We start from the raw sequence: 25433 nt of genomic DNA, 5'->3' as shown, positions 1-25433 counted from the left end.
GAGTGGATATATGTATATGTATAACTGATTCACTTTGCTGCACAGCAGAAACTAACACAACATTGTAAATCAACTGTACTCCAATAAATATTAATTTTAAAAAGTAGAAATGCATGTAACATTGTGTATATGTGTGTTAATATAGATTAATTAGCTTCAAATGAAGAAATATGTGGTCTTGCGGAGAAACAAAAGGAAAAAGACATCAAAATGTATAGGTCAAAGAAAGACACACTTAATATTTAAATTCTGTGAAATTTTAGGTTCTATAGAAATTAAAGTTCTTGAAGAACCTTAAGAAATCCACCTTAGAGAAGTAAAATATGTTGCTCAGGCTTACAATGTTAAAAATTAAGTGATGTGTTTGTTTTCAAAAGGGGTGAGGGGAATTCGTTTGAAATGAATGCAAAAGTAAGGCTCCAAATGAAAAAAATGATCATTTTGATTTCTACATTACATTTTTGTAGCACATGTTACTTTGATTTCATAATGTGTTGATTTTTTTTTCAGTTAGAAGAAACTGAGGCATATCATAAAAAGTTGAATGAAGATAGTCTTCTCCATGCTCCTGAATTTGTCATTAAACCTCGTTCCCACACTGTTTGGGAGAAAGAAAATGTAAAATTACACTGCTCTGTAGCCGGCTGGCCAGAACCTCGTCTCACATGGTATGCTATCGTTATGAAAATTTCTCATAGAATCGATTACTCAAAGTTAATTTTACCTCTTGTGAAAACATGTGACATTGTGAATATGCAAAAGTCAGTGAAAGCATCTACAAATTTGAATAGATTTTTTAAATAGTGAAGAAAGAATACATGTATGGAAGGAAAGTAGAGTCTTGCATCCATTACGATTTATTATGATACTTTATAATCCTATTATATGAATGGATCTTTATCTTATATAAAGTGTTAAAATTTAGTCAGCATATTTATTTGGTATCATTTTGTGATGAGAAGCGATACTGCCTTTTTAAAAGTAATTAAGACCCAGAGGGCTCCATCTCTACTCCTCACATGAGCTGAGGTCTTAATGTGTTTTCTAAAGCCAAAAAATAGAGGGAGCTGTTAAAACTATGGGGCCTGAAGAAATTTTTGTTCCATAACGAATAAGCTCCCCTTTTTTCCGTCCATTATATATCCTATTGCAATTGTCAATGACTTTGTGATCCCTAAACTCATAACTCTCCCATCATACGGCATGAATGTCTGCCACAGAGAGCAGAAGTCTGAAGAGGATTGTGAGCCAGTTTTAAAAGGCGTTTTCCGTCTTCTTCTCCGACAGGGGTATTTTGCATGCAGTTCCCTTATCCTCGGGAGTGGTGGTAAATATGCCCTATGTCACAGTATAAACACTTCATAGAATAGCACTGTCACCCAAAGAGCGCCTGTCTCTTCCTCTCTTTTCTGTTATTTCTAATGTTCTTTGGACACCTGGCTAGCATAATGGAGGTGGCTGACAAGATAAACTGCTAGCTAAGGTTATTCTTAAGGAGCAGGTGGTGAGTTGTGTTTTTTAAAAATTCACCTGTGATATCAATCTGCCTGTGGTAATATTGGATTTACTTACAGTTTTTCTTGTATGTAAACTCTTTCCAGGGTTCTTGAGTTTGAAAACCAAAGAATGAAACCAAAGCCAGCTCTATATTACCAAGGCAAATAATTTATAGTAAACAAAGATGAGAAATGTAGGAACATATTTAGATGAAAATGAAGTTTAAAAAATCAATTTCCAAGCTTTAAAAGTATAAGAGTATACTATAGTAAGTTAGGAATCAGTCCATCTTTGCCCACCTTTCTCTCTACCTATAGAGTTGCACAAATTGACCTATCAAAGGGACATTTCCTCTTAAAAAACTGATTATTTCCCACCTCAGAAAAAATCCAAACTTTCCTATAGAAATACGTAAAGAATAACAAATTTTTAGCTCCAAGAAATATTACTTGAGATTCACTTTGTTATAAAGCAGGAACTAACACACCATTGTAAAACAATTATACTCCAGTAAAGATGTTTAAAAAAAAAATTACTTGATGAGTAAAAAAAATTCTCATCTTTCATTAATTAAAATGTACTACCAATAAACGAATCATTGGAGTCCTTAAGTAGATATATGTATTACACAGTGTCCTATCTCTGTTTTCCTGATTTTTAAACATCAGAGTTAAAGATGATTTTCAAAAGAATCCAAAGTAATCTCTAGGAGGTAAATATTAATTTCTTAAGCATTTATTTATTCCGTTAAATACTCAGCAACTAGAATACAAACATGCCATGTACCACTGATGGTGTTACTAAGCCAGAGTAATAGGGTTCTACAAAGGCAGAGCTCTAATTCTGTTAGAGATTAAACTCCTTACATAGTGCTTTGTGGGCTGAAAAAGGAGTGATTTAAAAACAAACAAAAATAAGCAAATGAGTAAATATGTTGATGTTAAAAAAATAAAAACAAACAAAAAAGATTAAAATGCCACAGAAAAAATATGAGATGACTAAATTGTCATCCCGTAAAACTCCAGTCAAATTGGAAAATAGAAATACTGTCAGTTTTTGGGTTTTTTTTTTTGGCTGCGTTGGGTCTCCGTTGCTGCATGCGGGCTTTCTCTAGTTGTGGCGAGCAGGGGCTACTCTTCGTTGCAGTGCGCGGCCTTCTCATTGCGGTGGCTTCTCTTGTTGCAGAGCTCGGGTTCTAGGCACGTGGGCTTCAGTAGTTGTGGCACACGGGATCAGTAGTTGTGGCTCGCGGGCTGTAGAGCGCAGGCTCAGTAGTTGTGGCGCACGGGTTTAGTTGCTCCGTGGCACGTGAGATCTTCCCGGACCAGGGCTCGAACCCGTGTCCCCTTCATTGGCAGGTGGATTCTCAACCACTGTGCCACCTGGGAAGCCCATACTGTCAGTTTTTAGTTATCTTCACTAATGGGGCTGAGAAGAAGTATGATTGATCCCTCAAATCTTTCACCTTTAGCTTTGAAGTATTTATTTCCTTAACGTATGAATTTTATGGCCTAGGGGTTCATTTGAATCAAAAACAAAGGCACAGAGACAAGATTTGTCTCAGGAACGATTGGGAGGCTGTTTGGGAGGCTGTCCGTTGACTGGAACAAACCTTCTCTAGTTCTCGTGACCCCTTTTGTGCTTGGAGAAGTCAAATCCATTCTGTATCAAGAATTCTCCCAGTAGGGACGGATCAGACCATTTCACAGAAAGTCCTGTTGCCTTGCAAGTCAAGTGAGAAGTAAATATGAAAACAAAAGAACCAGTGGACCACTAAGAAAATAGTTCACCTTATTTAGCAAGCAAGATTTGCCCCTGGATAAAGCTGAAATTTGGACAATCAGCTAGCAGATAACTGAAAATTGGCTGTGGCAATAAATAAGGTCAGATCCAGGTTTTGTGGGGCATAAGAGTTATACAATTTGAGGAGCACTTTTACAAAAAAGAATATAAAGTTAAGTCATGTGCATTAGGCACAGAGCCTTATGGGGACGCATGCTGATGAGAGACCCTGAAACTTGAGCTTCACTGGTTTCAAGGTAAATCCATCTCTGAGAGTAAACTTCCATGTAGGGTTAATTATAGCTTGCTGGGTACGTTGCCTCTTTAAAAATAATCATGAAATGAAGCTCTAATTTACTTTGCAAGCTGCTGGTCCAGAGTGTGCGATCTTCAGTGAGCATCCTTCCCCTCAATGAGCAGGGAATCCACGACCTAGCAAGAACCACGGTTGGTGGTGACTAATTTGCTGGCATTTATGCCTCTTTGGTACCCAGCTGGAGCTTCCTGGGCCTGACACTGAGTATAAGTATGAAAGAAATAATTGAGAATGACCTTACTGAATAGAAGAAGGGAAAGTACAGAAATAAGTGTGTGATGTTGCTGCGGGCAGTTGTGATGCCTCCGCTTGAAGCCTTTAGCTCTCAAAGGCATGTGTGCCTGGGGCCTGGCTCCCTCAGACTCCTTTCCAAAGAGGGTTCAGTTCCAGGTTTCCACTGGGCACCCTCAGGTCATGGAAGCCCCTGAGGTCTAACAAATGGTATCAACACACAGCAGCTGCTCTTTGGCCAACCCCGCGTACTGACTAAATCCGTCTGGATGGAATCTAGAGGGTAGCCAGGGAGCGCTCACTGACAGGCGCGCCCATCATTCATCAGGGCCCGGTGTGGAGGCGCTGAGCTCACTTTCCGAGCAGAAGGAGGCCTGTGGGCTTTGCGTCCAGTAGAAAAGTTAGCTGTAGATGATGCTGCTGCACCACCACAGTGAAGCAGGCCATCCTGAAGGAGGGCTTGTCAACAGAGAAGGAGAAATCTATATGTGGTGAAAAACCAAAGCTGTTTTACTTAATAGGCTATATTTATATAATAACTTGTTTAATAGGCTATATATTGGTTTAAAAGGGGAGGAAAAACATTTATGTTTGTATCCATATTACTTGCATAAGGAAGCTCTGGAAGGCTATGTAAGAATCTAAGGAGAACAGTTAGCTGTGGGGAGGAGCTGGGCAGAAGGCAGACAGGTTTGAGGAAGGAGAATGTTTCCCGGGCACCCTGATATTTTCTGGTCCTTGAACCATATGCCTGTATTGCCCAGTCAAATTGTAAAAACTATTTGAAATGAGGGAGAAAAGTTCTCTTTAAGAGAAGGAGAGAATTGCATTAATTTTACACTTCCTTCTTTAAAAAAAGAGCCAGATTTAATTGCATTTCGAGCCCAAAGTCTAAATCAGTTTTTTCAATGGAAGCCTGGATTGTAATCTGCAGGGAGACTCACACAAACTCCCTGGAGCAATGTGTTAGAGAGGATTAGTATCAGTCTAATGCTCACTCAATACCCACGTTTTCAGATGTGTATGTGGTTACTGGGCTAGATCCTCACGCAAGACACCTAAAAATACATATTTGAAATTCTTCAGATTATCCCTGAAGTCACTGTCAAATAGACAAAGATATTTGTCATTAGGCATGATAAGAGTTCAAAACCTGGGAATAAAGTAGTACAAGAAATGTATCTTAGGAAGAGTCCAGAGATTTGGAAAAGCCTTAATCTATTTTTGCAAATTATGTGAATTCACAAATTCCATGATAGAATCATGTATTGAATTTGTTTACAAGATTAGAGTTACTCACAATGTATTTAAATTTAGCAATTACTATCATATTATCTTAGGAAAACAGCCTGCTTTTAAAATAGTTAAAACTTATTTATAATTACTTCCCAGGTATAAGGGTTTGGGATTTTATTTTAGATTTTTCTTATTTATTTAAGTCCAAATTCTATGCTAATGGAATAGCTCTCTCTCAGCTAATTGGTTTTTAAAGTAACAGCTATTTATTCAAAACAGTAGGGTTGCATTCTAAGTAGCAACCACACTCGTAGGGGTATTCAACATGAAAGGATCATTTTGGCAGGCATTATTTGCTGATAGAGAAAAGTTAGAGTGAAGCCCTTTTGTTTGACCATGCTTTACACTGCCAAAGAGCTTTCACTGTAATCCCTTCTTATCAAAGTCAGCCCAATATCCAAACAGACATTTGTTTGGAGGAATTAAGTGTGTATTTTACACACATTCATGAAGAGTATTATTCTAGAAATACTTGTAACAGAAGCTCATTAACTAGTTCATAGACTCTACATGAAAATGATAAGGAAAATGGTGTACAGCTAAATGTTCACAGGAATTTCAGAAACCCTCTGACAAATAACCCCAGGGTGTAGATAACTCTCCAAAATTAGCCAGTGACTGACCAGTTTGGAATTTCATTTTCCAGAAGTAACAAACTGTGAAGCATATACAGAGCAGGCCTCAAATCCTACTTTTCTCCCCTGACTTTATGGTGAAGACAGCCAATCGCAAATGACTCTGAACCTGAGCGCCTAGCTAGGTGAATTCCTTGGAGAATAGAATTGAATCACTTCCTCATTTAATCCATGTCTGCAGCTTTAAAACAGATGCTTCTTACACTGACATTGGAGTTCCAGTGGAGAGAATGGAAGCTTCTCAAAGTGTGTGTGTGTGTGTGTGTGTGTGTGTGTGTGTGTGTGTGTGTGTGTGTGTGAGAGAGAGAGAGAGAGAGAGAGACAGAGACAGAGACAGAGACAGAGAAGCCATGGCTGTTTAGCTGGGGGTCGGGGAATCGGGGGGAAGGCATTGAGGTGCTAAGTCGGATTGGACAGAAGGACAAGGAAAGTGAAGAAAGCCTGGGAGCTGCAAATGCTGTTTTAATTCAAACTTTATAGAAATATGAACAACGTTTTTGGTCAGAAGCCAAATAGAGTGTCACTCAGTTGTTTGGTCAAGTAGCACCTGCCACACAGAACTGGGTGTCATATTTCTCTTCTTATGTTAGAAGGAAATACTGAAAACACCACAGCAAAGGAGAAAACTGAGCAAGAGGGAGCTTCTGAGTCAAGTGTGAAATGACCTAAACCAATTCAGTCAGGAGGACATGCTGATTAACATGTTCTACCCTGTCATTCATCAAAGCAAGGAATGTTCCAGATTAGGAGCGGCCGCAGATTTCTTTTTACACGCCATCTCTGATCAAACAGTCCTGTCTGCCTGGAGCCCTGTGGGGAGACAGCTAACTGAGACTGCTTCTGGGCTGTCAGAAACAGCTAGGGATGGCTCCCAAGGGTGGGGCAGAAGGCTGTGCCCCTACACCTGCTACGCAGCTGCGATTCCTAAGCCAGTCCACCCTCCCGTTTCACATCCTAGGGAACCGGGACACAAAGAGCCTCAACACACCTTCTTCACATGCACTTATTTTAAATTATCCATATCATGAAGGATGGATTTATCAGAACTCCATTCCTTCGGCCCCAAATCAGGAAGCACAGTTAAATCTATGGTGTTACCCAATAACTCTGTTCAATCCAATTTAGCAAACACTGAGTGCCTAATATTTGCCTGTGATGCCTACTTCCTTGAGGGTGGCAATAGAAGTAAGTAGGGATCAGACACAATCCCCAGCTTCAAGGCACGCACACCTTAGTAGAAGTGACACTTGTCCAACTATAATTTGATAAATGTTATAGATTTCCATTTGAACCAAGTAACACCAATGCGGACAGGCAGAAATGATATTGTATGGGATTTCAAGGGAGAGATTATTGAAGAAGTGACCTTTGATCAGAGCCTTGAAGGACGAGTTGGGATTTTGCTAGGTGGAGAAAGAGAATGGTACATTTTTTAAAGTATAAAAAATGATGCATTTTAGGGACATAGGGTGCATGTGTGTGTGTGTGTGTGTGTGTGTGTGTGTGTGTGTGTGTATGAGTGTACAAGCTGGGAAGAGGTAGGGACTGGCTGAAGATTATTTCCTTTCTTTCTCTCCCTTTCCACAACTTGCCCTGCTCCAAAACCTCCTTATAACCATGTCCAGAAATCTAAAGAAATAAAATGCAGCTAAATAGAGAACAGCTGGAAAGTGGAAGCATCCCATGTTGTCAAGAGCCAGACTGCCTAGGTGCAAATCCCAGATCTGCTGTTCTAGCCATGAGAGCTGGGGCAATCCATGCCTGGGTTTCTTCATCTGGAAAATGCTACTACTTTACTATGTTAAAAGTAGTACCATCTCGTGCGGTTGTTGTGAGGATTGAATTTAAAGCACTTGCCTGGCTCACAGTAAACACTTTGTGTCCGTTATGGTTATTAGCATTATTTGCGATGTCTGCACAAGTGAAGTGGGGTGTCCTAAAGGGAATCAAATGAAGTCCAGCTCCTCTTTGGGACAGAAAATGGCTTAAGCAGAAAAGCCTGGTCCAGCACCATAGCCACTGGCTACTGAGAACCTGAGGACGTGGTGAAGAAGGTGCCCCTTGCAGACTCAGGAGACAGTGTCTCAGGAGAGGCCCCTCCATGGAGCGCCAGCCTCTCAAGGGGCTTCACCAAGGATGGCCAGTCAGAGAAAGGGAATCTTTCAGCTCCTATTTGTCAGTAGTTTTCTTTCATGATTGATATTTTAAGTTCTTCCAAGAGGAGAGCTATGCTCACAAAAGAGTAAAACAAATATAATGAGCTTTCAATGCAATGACAAGGTTTTGAACAACATGCAAGAATGTTAGTGGGAAGAATGTTTTGCTTTCATCCTACACAGACAGCCAACAAAAAAACCACTCAAAGCCTTCCTCTCTGTTGTGTCAGCAATAGGCAAGTTTTTGTTTTCTTATTTTTTTAGATCTTCTATTGAAGTATCATATGCACATTAAAAAGTACGTATCACATATAAATGTAGAACTCTGATGAGTTTTTGTAGACTGCATACACGCAGGTAACCAGCACCTAAATCAAGAAACCAAACAATTTCAGTACCCAGGATGTCTCCTTAATCCCCCCTGCCCTACTCCGGGGGGATCACTCTCCTGACTTCTAGCAGCATTAATTAGTCTTTTCTGGTTTTGTACTTTACATAAAAGCAATCATTATACTCTTTTGTGTCTGGCTCTTTTCACTCAACATTACACATGCAAGATTCAACCACATTGCTGTGAATGGCCAACTTCTTGAACGTAATTTTTGTAATGGAGGAGAGGAGAGCACATTCATCAAGAAGTTTTAGGCGAGAAGCAGCCTAGGATCCGGCCTGCAACCTGTTGGGGAAGCTCTTGTAGCCGCAGCCGCCAGAGCATCTGCGGCCACAGACACCTCCAGAGGGATCCAGTTGGGGAGGAAGCAGAGGTGTCGCCGGCCCCGGCCTGCGCCTGGACACTCAAGGGGGACTACAGGTTATGGGTGCTACATGTGTGCTTTCAGAGCAGCAATGTGAGGAAGCTTGAAGTGGGATGGCAGGATGGACTCATCCTTATGACAGTAACTCCAGTGATCCAGAGAACTGGGATCGGAAATTGAATAGTACACATCGTAAACTTTATAAACATTCAAGTACTCCCCCACATGTTGCCAAAGGAGTTGTTGCTCACACCAAAATGAGTCTACATGGTGACTTGATCTCTCTCAACGAGAGATCAAGAGATAGACGAAGGTCAAGTGACAGATCACAAGATTCATCTCACGAAAAAACAGAATCTCAGCTCATTCCTTGTATTAGAAATGTTACTTCAACATGACAGCACCATGTTGAATGTGAAAAAGATCACAGTTCCTCTCGTCCAAGCAGTCCTCATCCTCAAAAAGCATCTCCAAATGGTTCCAGGAACAGTGCTGGGAACAGCAGCAGAAACAGTAGTCAGTCAAGTTCAGATGGTAGCTGTAAGACATCTGGGGAAATGGTGTTTGTGTATGAAAATGCAAAAGAAGGAGGTTGGAATGTAAGAACGTCAGAACGAGTGACACTAATAGTGGATAACGCTAAATTTTTTGTAGACCCATCCATTTTTACTGCTCAGCCATACGCAGTGCTGGGCAGGATGTTTGGGTCTGGCAGAGAACATAACTCTACATGTCCCAGAGAGAAGGGAGAGTATGAGGTGGCAGAGGGGATTGGCTCTACTGTGTTTCGAGCTATTCTGGATTACTATAAAACAGGAATAATCCATTGTCCCGATGGCATATCTATTCCTGAACTGAGAGAACCATGGGACTCTCTTTGTATCTCTTTTGAATATAGTACTATTAAATGTAGAGATCTCAGTGCCCTAATGCATGCGTTATCAAATGATGGTGCCCATAGACAGTTTGAATTTTACCTGGAAGAAATGACTCTGCCTCTCATGGTAGCTAGTGCCCAGAGTGGTGAACGGGAATGCCACATAGTGGTGCTTACAGGTGATGATGTGGTTGATTGGAATGAAGAGTATCCACCACAGATGGGAGGATAATATTCACAAATTATTTATAGCACAAAATTATATAGATTTTTCAAGCACATTGAAAACAGAGTTGTGGCCAAATCAGTTTTGATGGAGAGGGGTCTTAAGAAGATTGGATTGGGAATAAAAGAAAATAAAATAATAAAATAAAACCTACAAAGAAAAAAGTAAAAGAAAAGGCCTGGGGGCTGCCCAGAAGTGATTTACAACTATGTCCAAAGACCCTTTATTCGAATGTCTTGGGAGAAGGAAGAAGGAAAGAGCCGGTGTGTAGACTTTCAGTGTGTAAAAAGTAAATCTATCACCAACCTTGCAGCAGCTGCAGCTGACATTCCCCAGGACCAGCTGGTAGTCATGCACCCAACTCCTCAAATGGGTGAGCTCGATATTTTCCCTCTCCATCCCCCTTCTAGCAGCAATGACCTCGATCCTGACGCACAGAAGCCGATGCTGTGATGGTGATGTTCCTTGAAACCATAGCGTGCTGCACCCCCCTCACCCTGCACTGCAAGGCCACTCCCTTCATTGTGAGATGCACAGAACAGTGTTTAGGGTACTGCAGTGTAAACTTCTTTAAAGACCATGGCTTTTAAAATGGTTGGATGGCTGAATGGTTTTTTTGTTTGTTTGTTTGGTTGGTTGTTTTTTTTGCGGTACGCGGGCCCCTCACTGTTGTGGCCTCTCCCGCTGCGGAGCACAGGCTCTGGACGCGCAGGCTCAGCGGCCATGGCTCACGGGCCCAGCCGCTCCGCGGCATGTGGGATCCTCCCGGACTGGGGCACAAACCCGCGTCCCCTGCATCGGCAGGCGGACTCTCAACCACTGCACCACCAGGGAAGCCCTGAATGTTTTTTTAAATGACTACAATTCTAGCATCTTGAGGATCCAGTTATATAAATGTATTGGTTTACCAGTAGGTTTGTGAAATTGGTTCTTTGTATGGGGGAACAGTCCTTTTTCACACATCTAGATCTTTTCAGAAGTGGCGGAAATTGGCAGCTGGGGTACTTTCAGTCTAGATTGATATTCATCACACCCCAGGTAAAATGTAGAATATTATGTAGTTGCACTTTATATATGGTGGTTAAGTGGGACTGTTCAAGCCATTTTAATAATCGTGATGCACAATATAATCTAAAAAAGTGCTTCTATCAAAGTATTCTTTCGGTAAAACGTGTATAGTTTGCTGCCCATGATGAGCAAAGAATGAGTATCATTGGGCTTATTTGAATGATTAGGATGAGATTCAATGGCCATATCTTATCAGTTATCTCCAGTGCCATTTTCATCCTTTTCAAGTGAGTCACATGCAGGGAGTGTGAACTTCAGGTGGTTTATTATCCAGTCTGCCTTACCCTTAATCTGTTCACAGATATTTATTCACTAATGATTTTTTTCGAGTTATGGGATAGGAAAATGAAGTGTTTGCTCTTCATTTACTAAATGATTGTAAACTCATTTTTCATCAAAATAAAATTCCATTGTTTTAATGTTAAGAAAAAGAAGTTTTATAATATTTATAATGTGTTTTATTTGCATTTATTGAACAGACCCCACTACCGACCTCAGTGCTGTGTTTACAGGTGTTCCTTCAAGAACAACAGTTGTGTGTGTGTTGCTTTTAATCATGAATCTATTTACACCTCAACTTACTTCACCTTGTTTCCTTTGTCTCATAGGTATAAAAACCAGGTGCCAATAGACGTCCATGCAAACCCTGGAAAGTATATTATCGAAAGCCGATATGGAGTGCACACTCTGGAGATAAACGCGTAAGAGACATCAGGGTCTGTGTGTGTTGCCCAGCAATTGCTTAGGGTGGCAATTTGTGCTCCAGTTAACGACTGTCCCCTTTTCCTCCCAATGCAGCGTGATCAGGATGGGGGACAGTCCCATACGTTGCTTCTTGGTGCACACCAAAGAGCGATAAGCATGACACTCTTACCAAGCCCACGTTACCTCCCAAAGTGATCTTACTTGAATTTAGTCAAAGACGACGAGGAAAAATTCATTTGTATCTATTTATCCTTTTATATACTGGAGAGTTTTTCTTAGACATTAGTAAGAAAATAAGTTACATAAGTAGGCATTTATATTCAGTTATCCTTTCAGAGTTCCAAATCTATGCCATCACTATACACTTTTGCCTTTAATCAGTAAAGGCCAATGAAGTTTGGGGTGGGTGACATTGAAAGTAAGCTGTACTTAGAGAAATTGTTCTTTCCTTCAGCTCACCAGGAACTGTGGGAAACTATGTGCCCACCCTGTCAGCCTGTAGATGGACGCAGAGCCTGACATTGGGATGTTTATAAAGCAAAATCAGAAGCAAAATTTGAAAGCAGAATCCACATCAAAATTTCCAAGTTTTCAAAGGTTTATCATGTCTCCTAATGTGGTCTTGAAATCCAAGCCTAGTTATGTGGATGGAAAAGTTAAACAAGCTGCCAGCATTTTCGGTTCAAATAAAACCATGACATGCTGAGATGTCAAAGTAAAAATAAATTACGTCATTCTGATCTCAAGAGATTCATAGCCTTCTCAGGTCAGAGCAGTTGACACAGGTGATGCTGGGCTTCAAGCAGAAAGAACCCTGGGACTCTGGGGCTTTTGCCAAGCATTGACCCCTTCCTAAAGTTACATCCATTCTGCCAGTCGGAGATTCTACTGAGGTGGCGGTGAGCTATGTGGTTGCTTTATAATTAAATAGCTATGGGAAAGGCAACTGTATTGACCCTCCTGGGGTTCTACTGATGTCTGTAGATTTCAACAAGAATTAAGATATTGCAAATGAAACTAAACCCAGAGGAACAATGAAGAACACGAACACTGGCAGTGATAAGGCACAGAACAGCCTTCTTTGAAATCTTAGCCTGTTCATCTCTATGTGAGATCCTTCTCTCTCTACTCCATTAACAGCATCCCAATTTCTGCATTATAACTTAGAGGAACTTCCAAATGGCACTTCTTGTGTTGTTCTGTGGGCCTGAACCTTAGCAGAATTGAAAGTTAAACAACTTATTTGTACTTTGAGGCTAGAGCACATTAGACTAACTGGGATCCGTTTTGTGGCTCAGGGAGTCTGTGGGCGTCTATAAGGAGAGGCTATTTCTTTGTCTTTTCATCACCCTGTAGCCCCCCAGACTGAAACCCACCCTGAGGGAGGCCCCAAGGTGTTCAGGGTCTTACCTCCTCCAAAGGTACATGGCTGGACGTTTTCTGCTCCTGATACAACTTTAGACCAATTTTTCATCACACTGTTCACACTGTAATTTATATACTTGACACTTTGTTGACTTTTTTTGGGGGGGGGGACATTTTAAATGAACCCAGGCTAGGGTCACGGTGGACTATAGCTGTTGGTAGATAGATCTGTTGACCTATATAACACACCACAGGGCGCTGGGTCAGAGAGAGTAGCTTTATCAGGAGTGCCAAAGAGCTATGTGTCAGTCAGTGATTTGCCCTGTGGCTTGTTAGCAAAGAGATCCTTGATGAAACAGCTAGCAATTACATCGGCCTTCCGTATCTGAGGAGGTGGAACCCGCAGATACTGAGGGCCGACTATTTTACACCATTTTACTTAAGGGACTTGAGCATCCACGGATTTTAATATCCATGGGGGTCCTGGAACCAATCCCTCGCGGTTGCTGAGTGACGACTGTACCAGGAGTGTCACTGCACTGGGCACTCATTTCCATCCGTTCTTTCAGATGTGATTTTGAAGACACCGCTCAGTACCGTGCCTCAGCGATGAATGTTAAAGGAGAGCTTTCAGCATATGCTTCGGTTGTGGTAAAGAGTAGGTTTGCTGAACTTGTTTTATTCAAAGTGTATTTTAAAAAAAATTATTCTCACTGCTAAAAAATAAAGTCAAGGAACAGTTGGCATGCTTTTCTGCTTTCTCTTCTAGGATATAAGGGAGAGTTTGATGAGACTCGCTTCCATGCGGGGGCCTCCACCTTGCCCCTCAGCTGTAAGTTTCAAAGTATATTTGCTGTGTCATCTCTGTACAATACTGCGTAATAAGCTGTTCCATAATGCCGAAATAAATACATAGTCTATATTATAATATATGCTAGTATGTGTGTAATACTACCTGTGATTGGTTTTATTTTTTCAGATTCTTTGGTTACTATATTCTCTTTCTGCATATAATTGCTTTGTTCTGGTTTTATAAATGCCCAGATGTGACAGGCTAAAAATGGTTTTAAGTCTTAAAAGCATTTAAAATGCTTTTAAGTCTTTCTGTGTTTAAATTGAGAAAGATCATTACACAAATCTGTGCAGATTGATTTAACCACACACACACACACACACACACACAGACGCACACACACACACAGTCTGGACTATATCAGAGCAGTTTTACTCATTTTTAAATATCTAGTTCAGTATCGACTCCTTGAGAAATCCATGTCTGACCCCACTGCCACCCCAGGCCCCACCCACTCAGGGTTCGGTGCCCCCAGTGAAGCTGTGGCACCTTCATAAGACCATCTATCTCACTGGACACTGTTAACTGTTCTCTCCCACTGACCCATGAGACACTTGAAGGCAAGGCTGGACCTTTTATCTTTAAACCCCAGCACCTGATGTAGAGTAGTATTTGATGATGAATGAATAAATACATTAATTTATGAAATGCAATTTAATGAGGTCTAAATGTGGTTTAATAACAAATTATTAACAATATTCTAATCCATAGTAATTTGTAAATTTGTGAACTTCAATCATTTCATCTATATCAGAACTTCTTTTCATGGGTGGCAATAAAAGTAAAATCCTTATTGTTGTTCAAGTAATTGGATGCTTACACTGTTCAGACTGAAAACAGTAGTCAAGCCCGAACTTCTTATTTTCCAAACATTAAAAAATAAGTGGTAGTTTTAAAAGTGGTTGATGAAAATACTTTCCCATGGTTCAATTTTTCACCTAACTAATTACTTTGATGTCTATAGATGACCTACTCCATCGACTTCATGGAATGGCTCCTAATTTTAATATTCTAAATTGTAATCATTGGTATCAATCACCTGGGCAAGAGGGGATGATGGGTGAGAGTGAAGAAGGAACACATCCTAAATCATGTCCTTCTCTATCATTTGATTTATATTGAGATAGAATAACTGGGAAATTTGAAACTATGACTTATCCCCAGTGTCCCCAAGATTGGCCTATTAGTCGTTCTACAATCCTCCACACGTATCCTGTTCAGTCCCACTTCTATATCATCATCCATGTTTTTTCCATTCCCCTCTTCTCCATCAAGCCAAAGTTTGAAAGCCCAGCTCAACCTAACCTCTCTGACTTCTTAATCTTTCAGAGCCTCCTCTGGCTCCTGAACTGAGTGCAGTTGTTCCCAACATAGAGAACGGAGGGCTCTTATTCATTAATTCAACTAGTATTTATTGAACATCTACCGTGTGCCAGGTACCAGTTTAGGTGGTTGGAATATGCTGGTAAATATCATGGATAAAGCTCCCTGCCCTTGGTTCTGCTCTAGTAGTTAATATATATTGATCAGTTGTGCCAGACTCCGTACTAGGACATTTTTTTTTTTTTTTTTGAGCTGGGAGACAGCACCACCACCTTTACTGGTGATTTGCAGTTTTGTTTTGTTTTTTTTGGTTGCTCCGTGCGGCATGTGGGATCTTAATTCCCTGACCAGGGATCGAACCCATGCCCCCTGCAGTGGAAGCTCAGAGTCTTAACCACTGAACCTCCGGGGAAGTCCCCTAGGACATTTTTTATATGCATTGATTCATTTAATGCTCTCCAAAGCTTATGAACTGGGTGCCTTTTTATCTGTGCTATGCAGATGAGGAAACAATTTAGAGAGATTAAATCATGGGTCAAGACCACGCATAATGGTAGAATAGCGACTTGTAACCTGGTCTTTCTAATACCAACCATATTCTAAATCAGGGATTGGCAAACATTTTCTGTAAAGGACTAGATTGTAAATAGTTTAGGCTGTGTGGGTCTGTGTCACAACTATTCCACTCTATCACTGTTACGCAAAAGCAGCCATCGGCAATAGATAGATGAATGAGCATGGCTGTATCCAGATAAAACCTTATTTATGAACACTGAAATTTGAATTTCCTATGACTTCTCCCATGTCACAAAATATTATCCTTCTTTTGATTTTTTTCAGCCATTAAAAAAGTTAAAAACCATTCTTCATGGTACAAAACAGGAGGCAATCCAGAGTTGGCTCACAGATATGCCAACCCCTGACCTAAACCAGGCCCTCCCTATAACCCTTATCTCTACTCCCTGAGGCAGCTTTGGAACCAGACCAACTTCCCAATAAACAAGATCTGTTCAAGTTGTTTTGCGTTTTGATCTCAGTGGGACATCATCATATAAAAATGGGGCAGATGGGACACACGCTTCAAAGAGAAGTCATTTCCCTGTTGGTGAGTGGTTGCCTGGGGACACACAAAGTCAAGTCAACCCCAAGTATTGGTTGAGAGCACAGGCTCTGGAAACAGCCTGCCAGTGTAAATCCTGGGTCTGCAGGGTGCATATGGGCAGTTATTTAGTCTCCTTGTGCTGCTGTTTTCTCATCGATAACATGGGAATAATAATGGTACTTACCTGATAGGTTATTATGAGGCTTAATTGAGTTGATAGGTATTAAACACTTGGAACAATACTTGGCTCAAGGTGAACTCAATAAATGTTAGCTTGCATTTTCAAATTAATTCGAAGAGGTCTTAGGAAGAGAATTGAAATAAGGAGAAAAAGGGCCTAAGTTTTAGAGTTGGGCAGTTATACATTTGAATTTCAGTTTCACACATGATGCCTTTGGAAGCTTTGCGTTAGCTATATATATTTGTGAACTTCTATATCCCCACCTGAAAGAGAGGAAAAACTAGTAACTATGCCATGGAGTTTTTGCAAGGATTAGATGACATGTCAAATGTGAAGTTCCTGGCATGCAGGAAGCCATCAAAAAATAGTCATTATTTTCCCAGGCCCTTTCCTTTGAGAAAAGAGAAAATAAAACCTAGGAGAGTTTATGGTGCAGGTATTGACTCAATCTATAAATAAGATATTTCTAAGAATGGTATTTTAAACTTTGTTTTCTCCCATTGATATTTCTTGTATTTTTTTAACCCAGATCATCAAAGAAGCTGAAGCCACTTACTAAAAAACTCTATTTTTATGAGAAATCGATATGGCTATTTGTTCCAAGAGTACAAGCAGTAAAGTTTAAATGAACTCAGGATCTAACATTTTAATGTGCATATATTGCAGCCATATCTAAGTCGAAGCTAAATGTGGTATTCATTTACATTTTATGTAAGGCGTTAAACCTGATCTTTTCAATTCTATTAATTATAATAGTAAAAATAAGCATTTAGCTTATCTGACCAATGAAGCAAGAATTTCCATACACAGAATTTCCATTTCAATATAATGATATATGTGCATATGCTACATACTTCTTTTATAAGACTTAATTTTTGCCCAGATAAGTCGCTTGATAGGTTTGTCGTGATTGCTTTCTGCCTGTGCTTATTAAAATGCTTGTGTCTCTTTGATGACAAAAAGTAAATTACTGATGTTTGTTTTTGTTATGCCCAGTTGCTGTGACCCCTTACGGTTATGCGTCCAAGTTTGAGATCCACTTTGATGACAAGTTTGATGTGTCTTTCGGGAGAGAAGGCGAGACGATGAGTCTAGGCTGCCGTGTAGTTATCACTCCTGAAATTAAACATTTCCAGCCGGAGATCCAGTGGTACCGAAATGGTGAGCCTTACTAATGAATTCTCACTAGGTTCTTATTTGCAGAAGGTCACAGCCCAGGCTTGGCCCCAGAGCATGAATGTCCATAAGACTGCAGTTCTCTTTATCAGAGCTGGCAGAATCTGAACGTTAGAGGACATAACCTTTTGGATGTTACAAAAGCTTTTACACATATATCAGAGTAGCAGAACTTTCGCAATATATTTGTGGAGATTATAATTTCTTATCACCAAGTAATATAGGGAAAGGATTACAAAAAATTGTATTCTCATTTTGCAAGGTGGATGTATATTCATTTTCTAAGTTAATTTTATTTGGTAAAATAAAGCGGAGTCCAGTGAAGTCCAATGGGACTATGGAGCAGGCCCATTGGTCCCCAGGCACGGTGGGTGGTGGTCAGCATGCTCACCATGCAGTTGGCCTGAACTTCAGTGCATGTGTGGGCACCGGGCAGTCTGGGCCATCCCAAGACCATGGCTGAGACCAGGGCCTGGGCCCAGAGTGAAACCAGTCACGGCAGCAGCAGCAGCAGCAACATTGCTGGACGGCGTGGCCCTAGAGGAGAGGAGGGGTCCCACGTGGGGCAGTGTGGGCGCCCACCGTGGGAGCCGAGATTGCCCGTCCGCCCCCAGAATGCATATTTGTGGGATCTGCACGGATATGAGCTTCCTCGCCTGAGCACCGTGACAGGAACTGCCAGCAATCACGCAGTAAACTTTGTCCGTAAGATATTATAAAATAAAAGCATGTACATAGACATTGCAGTAAGGCACATAAGGCAGCTAGTATTATTCAGAGTTTAGACTCTGGTTATGAAAACTGCCACAACATTGCAAAGCAAACATTCACAGGCTTGGAAATAAAAATTAAGTTTAAACATTGTCACATTCAATGAAAAAGAATACTATTTTCATACGAAACTTTGGATGAAGCAGTTATTAACAAGAAAGATAATTTTTAAATTAAAATTTCCTCATAATCAAAGATACAGTGAGAGAATGCATAAACAGGCATTTGAATTATATACAAATCATGAAGTCATTTTCAGTTTCTTGTATGACCACAAGTTACAGGACATGTAAGAGAAAACATTAGGATGCAATTATGTAAATTTACATTTAAAATTAAATTCAGACTTACATGAAACTATTTGTATAAAGAGTTAAATCTTTCTAGAAAAAATTGTTCCTCAAGAATTGTCAGCTCTGATTCACTTTGTTATAAAGAAGAAACTAACACACCATTGTAAAGCAATTATACTCCAATAAAGATGTTTAAAAAAAAAAAAGAATCGTCAGCTCTAGAGTACTAAAATTTATATTTTGAAATAGTTTATCATAAGATTAACCCAATGTTAACTTTATAGCACCGTAACCATATAATACTATAACGTATAAAGCTGTATATTACTATGACTATGTAATACTCTTAACAGCTGCATTAATAGTTTCATCAGCAGAAAGATCCTTCTTAAAATAAAAAAAATCAAAACTAATTTATGATCTTGCATTTGCAAAGAGTGACTGATGTTGCTTTCAGTTATATCAATTTAGAATGAAGTTACTAAAAATAACTGAATTTGCAGAAAAGTAAGTAAAAAATATCGTATTATCAATCAATGTATCACATTAATAAAGTATTATTTTTGTATGTAAAATTATGGCATGAAAATATTAGTTTTTGCAATTTGTATTACCCTAATATGTTTTATAAGTAATACATTATTTTTAGAGGACAAAGCCTTATATTTTAGTACCTTGACTGTGTTTTTTTCCTCTGCTTTTTGAGCAAGGGGTCTTGTAATTTCATTTTGCACTGGGACCTACAGATTATGTATCTGGCCCTGGTCCCCTCACTTCTGCTCTAACATTTTAACCAATATAAACATGGCAGAATGACTCAAAGCCCTACAGACGTCCTCTAATATTCAGATAGCTTTCAATATAGAAGAAGAGGAATAAAGAGAGAGAGAGAGAGAGAGAGAATTGGAGGGAGGGAAGAGTGGAGGGGAAGAAGGAAGAAGAGAGTAATAGAGAAAGAAATCAGTTAATTTGCTTACTTTTGTTCCCCAGGGGCTCCTGTTTCTCCATCAAAATGGGTGCAAACACACTGGAGTGGCGATCGGGCAACACTAACATTTTCTCATCTCAACAAGGAAGATGAAGGTCTCTACACAATCCATGTACGAATGGGAGAATATTATGAACAATACAGCGCTTACGTCTTTGTTCGAGGTAAGACCTAGCAAAAAGCAGAACATCTGAGAATATTTAAAACACCGAGGCCATGTCAATCTATCCAAACATATTTTTGGTAAAGATGAAAGAGCCAATGTAAAAATTTAACCCTGAAGGCACCAGTTGGAATGGAAGGTGACCAGTTTCCAGACTATGTTACTGTCAGTACTCTCATGTCAGTACTTTCCTCATCTTCAGTGAGCCTCCAGAGCAGTGCTCTGTAGGTGTCTGAGTAGAGAGGCTAGATCCTAGTGATGCAAAAAGCCGTCTCAGTTTGAAGAAGCTACAATAAAAGAGTGATGGGGACTCACTCTTGAATATCTATTTTGGAGAGCAAATTTATTACTTCATTCTAGGCCTTTTCTTTATAGCTTTAGTTTTAATGAACTAGGAAACAAGATGCTACAACTGAATCCTTAAGACAAGCTGTAACTGTTGGTTTTAGGAGGCTTTCTTTTTTCAGTGATGTCTCTAACAGGTCAGACATGTACAAGTGGGAATGTTATTTCTACATGAGATACTAGCACATCTGGAAGACAATGAACACTTCCAGGCCACAAAGGCAGTGCTCTGTGTTCTTTTACGTGATGGTCAGTCAGGTGTGGCCACACGAGGAGACAGAGGAGGGGCTCAGGAAAAGAGTGTATTATACTCATAGGTCCTAGAGAACCACCCAGGGCCGCATGGGGAAGCAAAGGCACTACTGGTTGGTCAGGAGGCAGAAGAGGCAGAGGGAGAGCTTAGACCGCAGTCTGTATTGGAGTTCCCGTGGAAAAGGCATGGCAGGGCGGGGTAAACAGTACAGGATTGGCTGGTGTGAACAACTTCAGCAGACCCTAAGCTACAGGGGTCGTGCTTAGTTGTCTGGTCCCTGGTGCTGAGATGATTAAGGCAGAGGAATATTTCCTCCTGGGGTACACGGGCCAGATGGAGGAGGTGAGCTCTGGATGGGTTAAAATTGGCTAGCCCCCGGAGATGGGGACAGAAAATCTCTCCCCACCCAGAAAGGCTTTTAAGATGTCAAAAGTCACAATATACAGAAAATAAACATATAAACAATACAAGTAGACTTGCTAATTTTTTATCTCTTGTGCATTAAATAGAACCATAAACTCCTAGGTGTTTTGATGAGGGTGGAAATTTAGAGGTCATGTAGGTGTCCTTAACTGGGGTCCACAGACTCCCAAGGGTTCTGTGATTATAACTGTACTTCAGTATAATTAGTTTCTTTGGTAAGCTCATGTATTTTATTTTATGCATTTAAAAACATTGTTCTGAGAAGGGCCCTCTAGGTTTTCTTTACCACTTTGCCAAAGGAGTCTAAGGCACACAAAAGTGTTAGGATTCCCCTTAATTTTTTTTTTATAAATTTATTTATTTACTTATTTATTTTTTATTTTTGGCTGCATTGGGTCTTCGTTGCTGCGCGCGGGCTTTCTCTAATTTCAGTGAGCGGGGGCTACTCTTCATTGCGGTGCACGGGCTTCTCATTGCAGTGGATTCTCTTGTTGCAGAGCACGGGCTCTAGGCGCGCGGGCTTCAGTAGTTGTGCCACACAGCCTCAGTAGTTGTGGTGCACAGGCTTATTTGCTCCGCAGCATGTGGGATCTTCCCGGACCAGGGCTCAAACCCATGTCCCCTGCATTGGCAGGCGGGTTCTTAACCACTGCACCACCAGGGAAATTCCTCCCCTTAATTTTAAGATGCAAAAACTAAAGCTCAGGAACGTAACATGATTTACCAAAAGCCTCACAGAAACAGAAGTGGGACTAGGATACAGGCCTTCTGATGGCTGACCCAGGATTTTAATTAGGGAATAGGTTAAGCTGCTGAAATGAAATTTTTTAAAAAAGTTTATTTCTGTCCTATGTCCATCAATCCAGAGGTAGGAAGGGGGTCCAGGTGGTTCTGCTCAACTCAGTCATTCAGAGTCCTGCCTCCCATCTGTGTTGTTGCTCCACTGCCCCGTGGTGCTGTCTTGTGTTCCCGTTCCAGCCTGTGGGAAGGGCAGAGATGCAGGGATGCACACATCACTTCTGCATGGTGAACACTCTACCACACATCCACAGGGAGGGAAGCTGGGCAACATGTTGCCTGCAGAAGCTCAGGGGTTCTGGTACTAAAAGGAAACAGGAGGAATGGATACTAGGGAGAGACGGCAGTCTATATACCACACCAGTACTGAACAATGACAAATGATCATTGAATTCTGCCACGGATTCGCAACTGATAAAGATGCACGGATATCTATGCCAGCTGAAAAATGCGGAAGACTTCCTCCTGCACAAAAGCATTTGGGAAAAGTCGGATCTTGTGAGGGGAAAAGAGGGGTAGCCCTCTGGGTCAGTTGCAGTAAAAATGGACACCCTGGAAGTTATCAGCAAGTATGTTTGTTTAAACAAAGCACCCGGATAGACTTGGCCAGATGATAACTGAAAGCAAACAGAGTCTGCCTCTGCTCTCAGTCTGACCTGAACCGAAGAGTATCTCTGGTGACTCAAGAAACACTTAAATTATGCCTTGAGGATTCCCTTTGTGGACTTTTTCTGGGAACTCTGACACAGTCCAGGGTTTCCTCAGCAACATTTCTCAGTGCCCACATCCAGAGTCGTGGCTCTCTGCAGGTTGAGGCCAGACTTCAGATGACCAACCACAGACAGGGGGAAGGGATTGAAATTTATCATTAAGCTAGTTTTCATATCCACAAAATAAGGGAAGATTCTAAAATGTATCAAATATTGATGTGAGAGAATTGAAAAGATTCATGGGGAAGACAAAATTGCAAAGACGAATTTCAGAAATCGAGTTGTGAATTTAACTTTTAGAAAAAGATTTCCCCTGTAAGTTTATTTTAAATGATATATTTTAGATTCTTTTAAAAAAATCTTTATTGAGATATAATTACACACCATAAGAGTCCAGCATGCTAAGTGGACAGTGCTTTTCAGAATATTCAGAGCTGTGCGCCCACCATCTACAATCCAGCTTAGTACAACCCCTTCACCCCAAAGAGGCTTCTTGTGCCCCTTCCCCACTCCCATCTCCAGTCTAGCTCCCAGACAGCCACTAATCTACTCCCTGCCTCTATGAACTGTCTTTTCTGAACATTTCTGGATATAATATGTGATCTTTTACTTTTGTCTTTTTTCATTGAGCCTATGTTTTGAGGTTTTTATGTTGGTACTTTGTTCCTTTTTATTGCTGACTAATATTGCACTGTATGGATATGCCTCATTTTGTGTGTCCATTCACCAGTTGATGGACAGTTGGATTGTTTCCACTCTCTGACTGTTATGAATAATGCTGCTATGAACATTTGTGTTCCTATTCAGGGACCTAGGTTTTCACTTCTCTTGGGTAGATAGCTACAAGTGGAACTGCTGGGTCGTATGTTAAATTTGTGTTTAACTTTTTGAAACCACCAAAGTGTTTTAAGTGACATTTTATGGTGGTTTTTATTTTAAACTTTGAGCTGCATGAGGCCATTTCAATGCATTTTTTAGAGCTCTGGTATTTTGCTGCTTAGAAAATAGCTTCTGAACCAGAATGATCAGTGTAGAAAGCACCATATGTCTGCAGAAACACATTCCGGAGCTGTACATATTTGGCCAGTTTTTTGTTACATACATAATAATATGTGTTCTTTCTGAAAAACTAGATAATATAAATAAGAAAAAAAAAAAGCCATCGTAAGTCTAACATCCAGAGATACCTGAAGTTATCATTTTATCACATATTCTTCTAGACTTTTATATATTCTTTCCTCCCCTTCCCACACACATGGCAGGGAGGAAAGAAAGATGATACAGTGATAAAGGATGGGATATAAATGTCATGAAAAAAGAATTACAAATGAAAAATAAATTATGAAAAAGTTTTCACTAGTAATCAAAGCAATAAAATTAATCTATCACACTGAAAAGATTTACAAGGTTTTAATATCCACTGGGATGAAGGAATGGAGGGGCCAGCACTCCCACACATTGCTGGTGAGTATAAATCGGTTTAGCTTTGCTCAGGGTGTTTTGCCACTATGTATCAACTGTGCGCATTTCCCAACGATTCTAGTTCTAGGAATTTAAGTGGACAAAGCTGAAAAAAATGTTTGTTTGGGGGAAAATATGGAAGGAATCTAGATATCCACCAATGGGAACTGAAAATAAAGTATAATAAATATTCCATATAAACACACAAATACTGCACAGTAATGAAAACTAATGATGTATACTTACTAATATGAAAATATATTTTAAAAAACCCAGTTTACATGAAACTATATAGTCCAATCCCACTTTTATTTAAAAAACAATCACTTTTTTAAAAAATTGGAGTATAGTTGATTTACATTGTTGTGAAAAACAATTACTTTTGAGTTTATTAATATAGGGGAAAAAATCTAGAAAAACGTAGGCAAATACGTTAGTATTAGTAATCTCTGAGTTATGGAATTAAGAGGGATTCTAACATGTATTTTTAATTACATATATGTTACAAGCAGACACTACTTTTATAATAAAGATAAACAATAAAATTACTTACATTTTGATAAAAGTTATTAAACAGCCTGTGTCAGAGGTCAGAATATAAAGAGTAGCAGGCTAATCTTTGGCCTAATTAATCAAAGATACAAAAAGTTTGACTATTTGGAGGGTTGGGAGAAGGGCAGAGGCTAAGGAGAGGATTGACGTTGCCCAAGTGGGTACTGTGGGCCAGACGCTCTAGCAGCTGCTGGGAGCCAAGAGCACAAGTGTGAAGCAATACAGCATGGTATTTGGATTTGGCTTCCAGCAGCTGCTATACAGAACCGTGTTTTGAAAGATTGTCAAGTCCACATGGCAAATGGCATATTCCAAGCAACTTTATAGAAATGCTGAGAAATGGCTCCCTAAATGTCTGCTGTCTGCCAGGCTCTGTTACATACAATGGATTTATCTATCAACACCAACGTTGCTGGTTGTTACATTATGGGCTTTTTGCTAAAAAGGGACATGGCTAGAGGTTGCCAGCTGTCCCTCTCGCAGCTGAGCAGCTATTAGGTCTGTTAACTTCAGCATCTCCACCTCCATCCTAGCTCTGCTCCACCTTCACCATCAGCAGAACTTCTCCCCACCATCCAGTGCTCTGAAAGCCTAAAAGGAAAAAAGTTTCTCCCCACCAAAATGCCCATTTGCCGTTGTGTGGCATGCAGGAATTCTGCATTGTTTTAGGCATGATGATTTGGTTACACTCTCCTATAGCACTTACGCAGGAGATATTATCCTGCAGGTTCATGGGTTCATGCCGGTTCATGGGGCAAGAAACAGAATGTTCAAAACCAAACTGATTTAAGATCTTCACAGCTAATGCACAGCCCTGTTAGCAAATGTTTCAGTAACTTATAAGAGTTACAGAAGTGTAGATCATAGGAAAAGAAAGTGTTTATTTTTCAGTCAACAAGAGTGTTTTCGCCGGGTGAGTGGCTCCTACATGTCTCAGCCTCCTCTCCTACTAATTCCGGTTGTTAAAGGGTTGACCAGATGTCAAGTGGAATTGGCAAATGTGGTTCCCCTCCCCTTGGGACTGTGACTCTTATCTTAATCATTTTCACTTAAAAGGCTACTATGGGGTTATTTTCATTCCCCTTCCTTTCCTCCTAAAAACACCCCTGTGTTACTAATTTATCTGTGCATA

The 25433-nt window shown here is 40.3% G+C and overlaps 1 protein-coding gene and 1 pseudogene across 2 annotated transcripts in view; both read left to right on the top strand.

Annotated features, from left to right (window-relative positions):
* MYOM1 (myomesin 1) overlaps positions 1–25433 on the top strand; it is a 129568-nt gene that overhangs the window by 26574 nt on the left and 77561 nt on the right. For both annotated transcript variants that reach the window (XM_024758955.1, XM_024758954.1), the window contains exons 4-9: positions 511–668; positions 11448–11540; positions 13479–13567; positions 13679–13741; positions 17365–17529; positions 19599–19760. In XM_024758955.1, the coding sequence (XP_024614723.1) occupies positions 511–668; positions 11448–11540; positions 13479–13567; positions 13679–13741; positions 17365–17529; positions 19599–19760 (730 nt within the window). The remainder of the gene's footprint in view (positions 1–510; positions 669–11447; positions 11541–13478; positions 13568–13678; positions 13742–17364; positions 17530–19598; positions 19761–25433) is intronic.
* Positions 8782–10224, top strand: LOC112409057 (BTB/POZ domain-containing protein 10 pseudogene; annotated as a pseudogene).

Source organism: Neophocaena asiaeorientalis, unplaced genomic scaffold, assembly GCF_003031525.2.
Source record: "Neophocaena asiaeorientalis asiaeorientalis breed wild unplaced genomic scaffold, Neophocaena_asiaeorientalis_V1.1 scaffold669, whole genome shotgun sequence".
NCBI classification, from domain to species: domain Eukaryota; kingdom Metazoa; phylum Chordata; class Mammalia; order Artiodactyla; family Phocoenidae; genus Neophocaena; species Neophocaena asiaeorientalis.
Note: the sequence above shows the minus strand (reverse complement) of the source record. Positions and strands in the feature narration are given on the sequence as shown.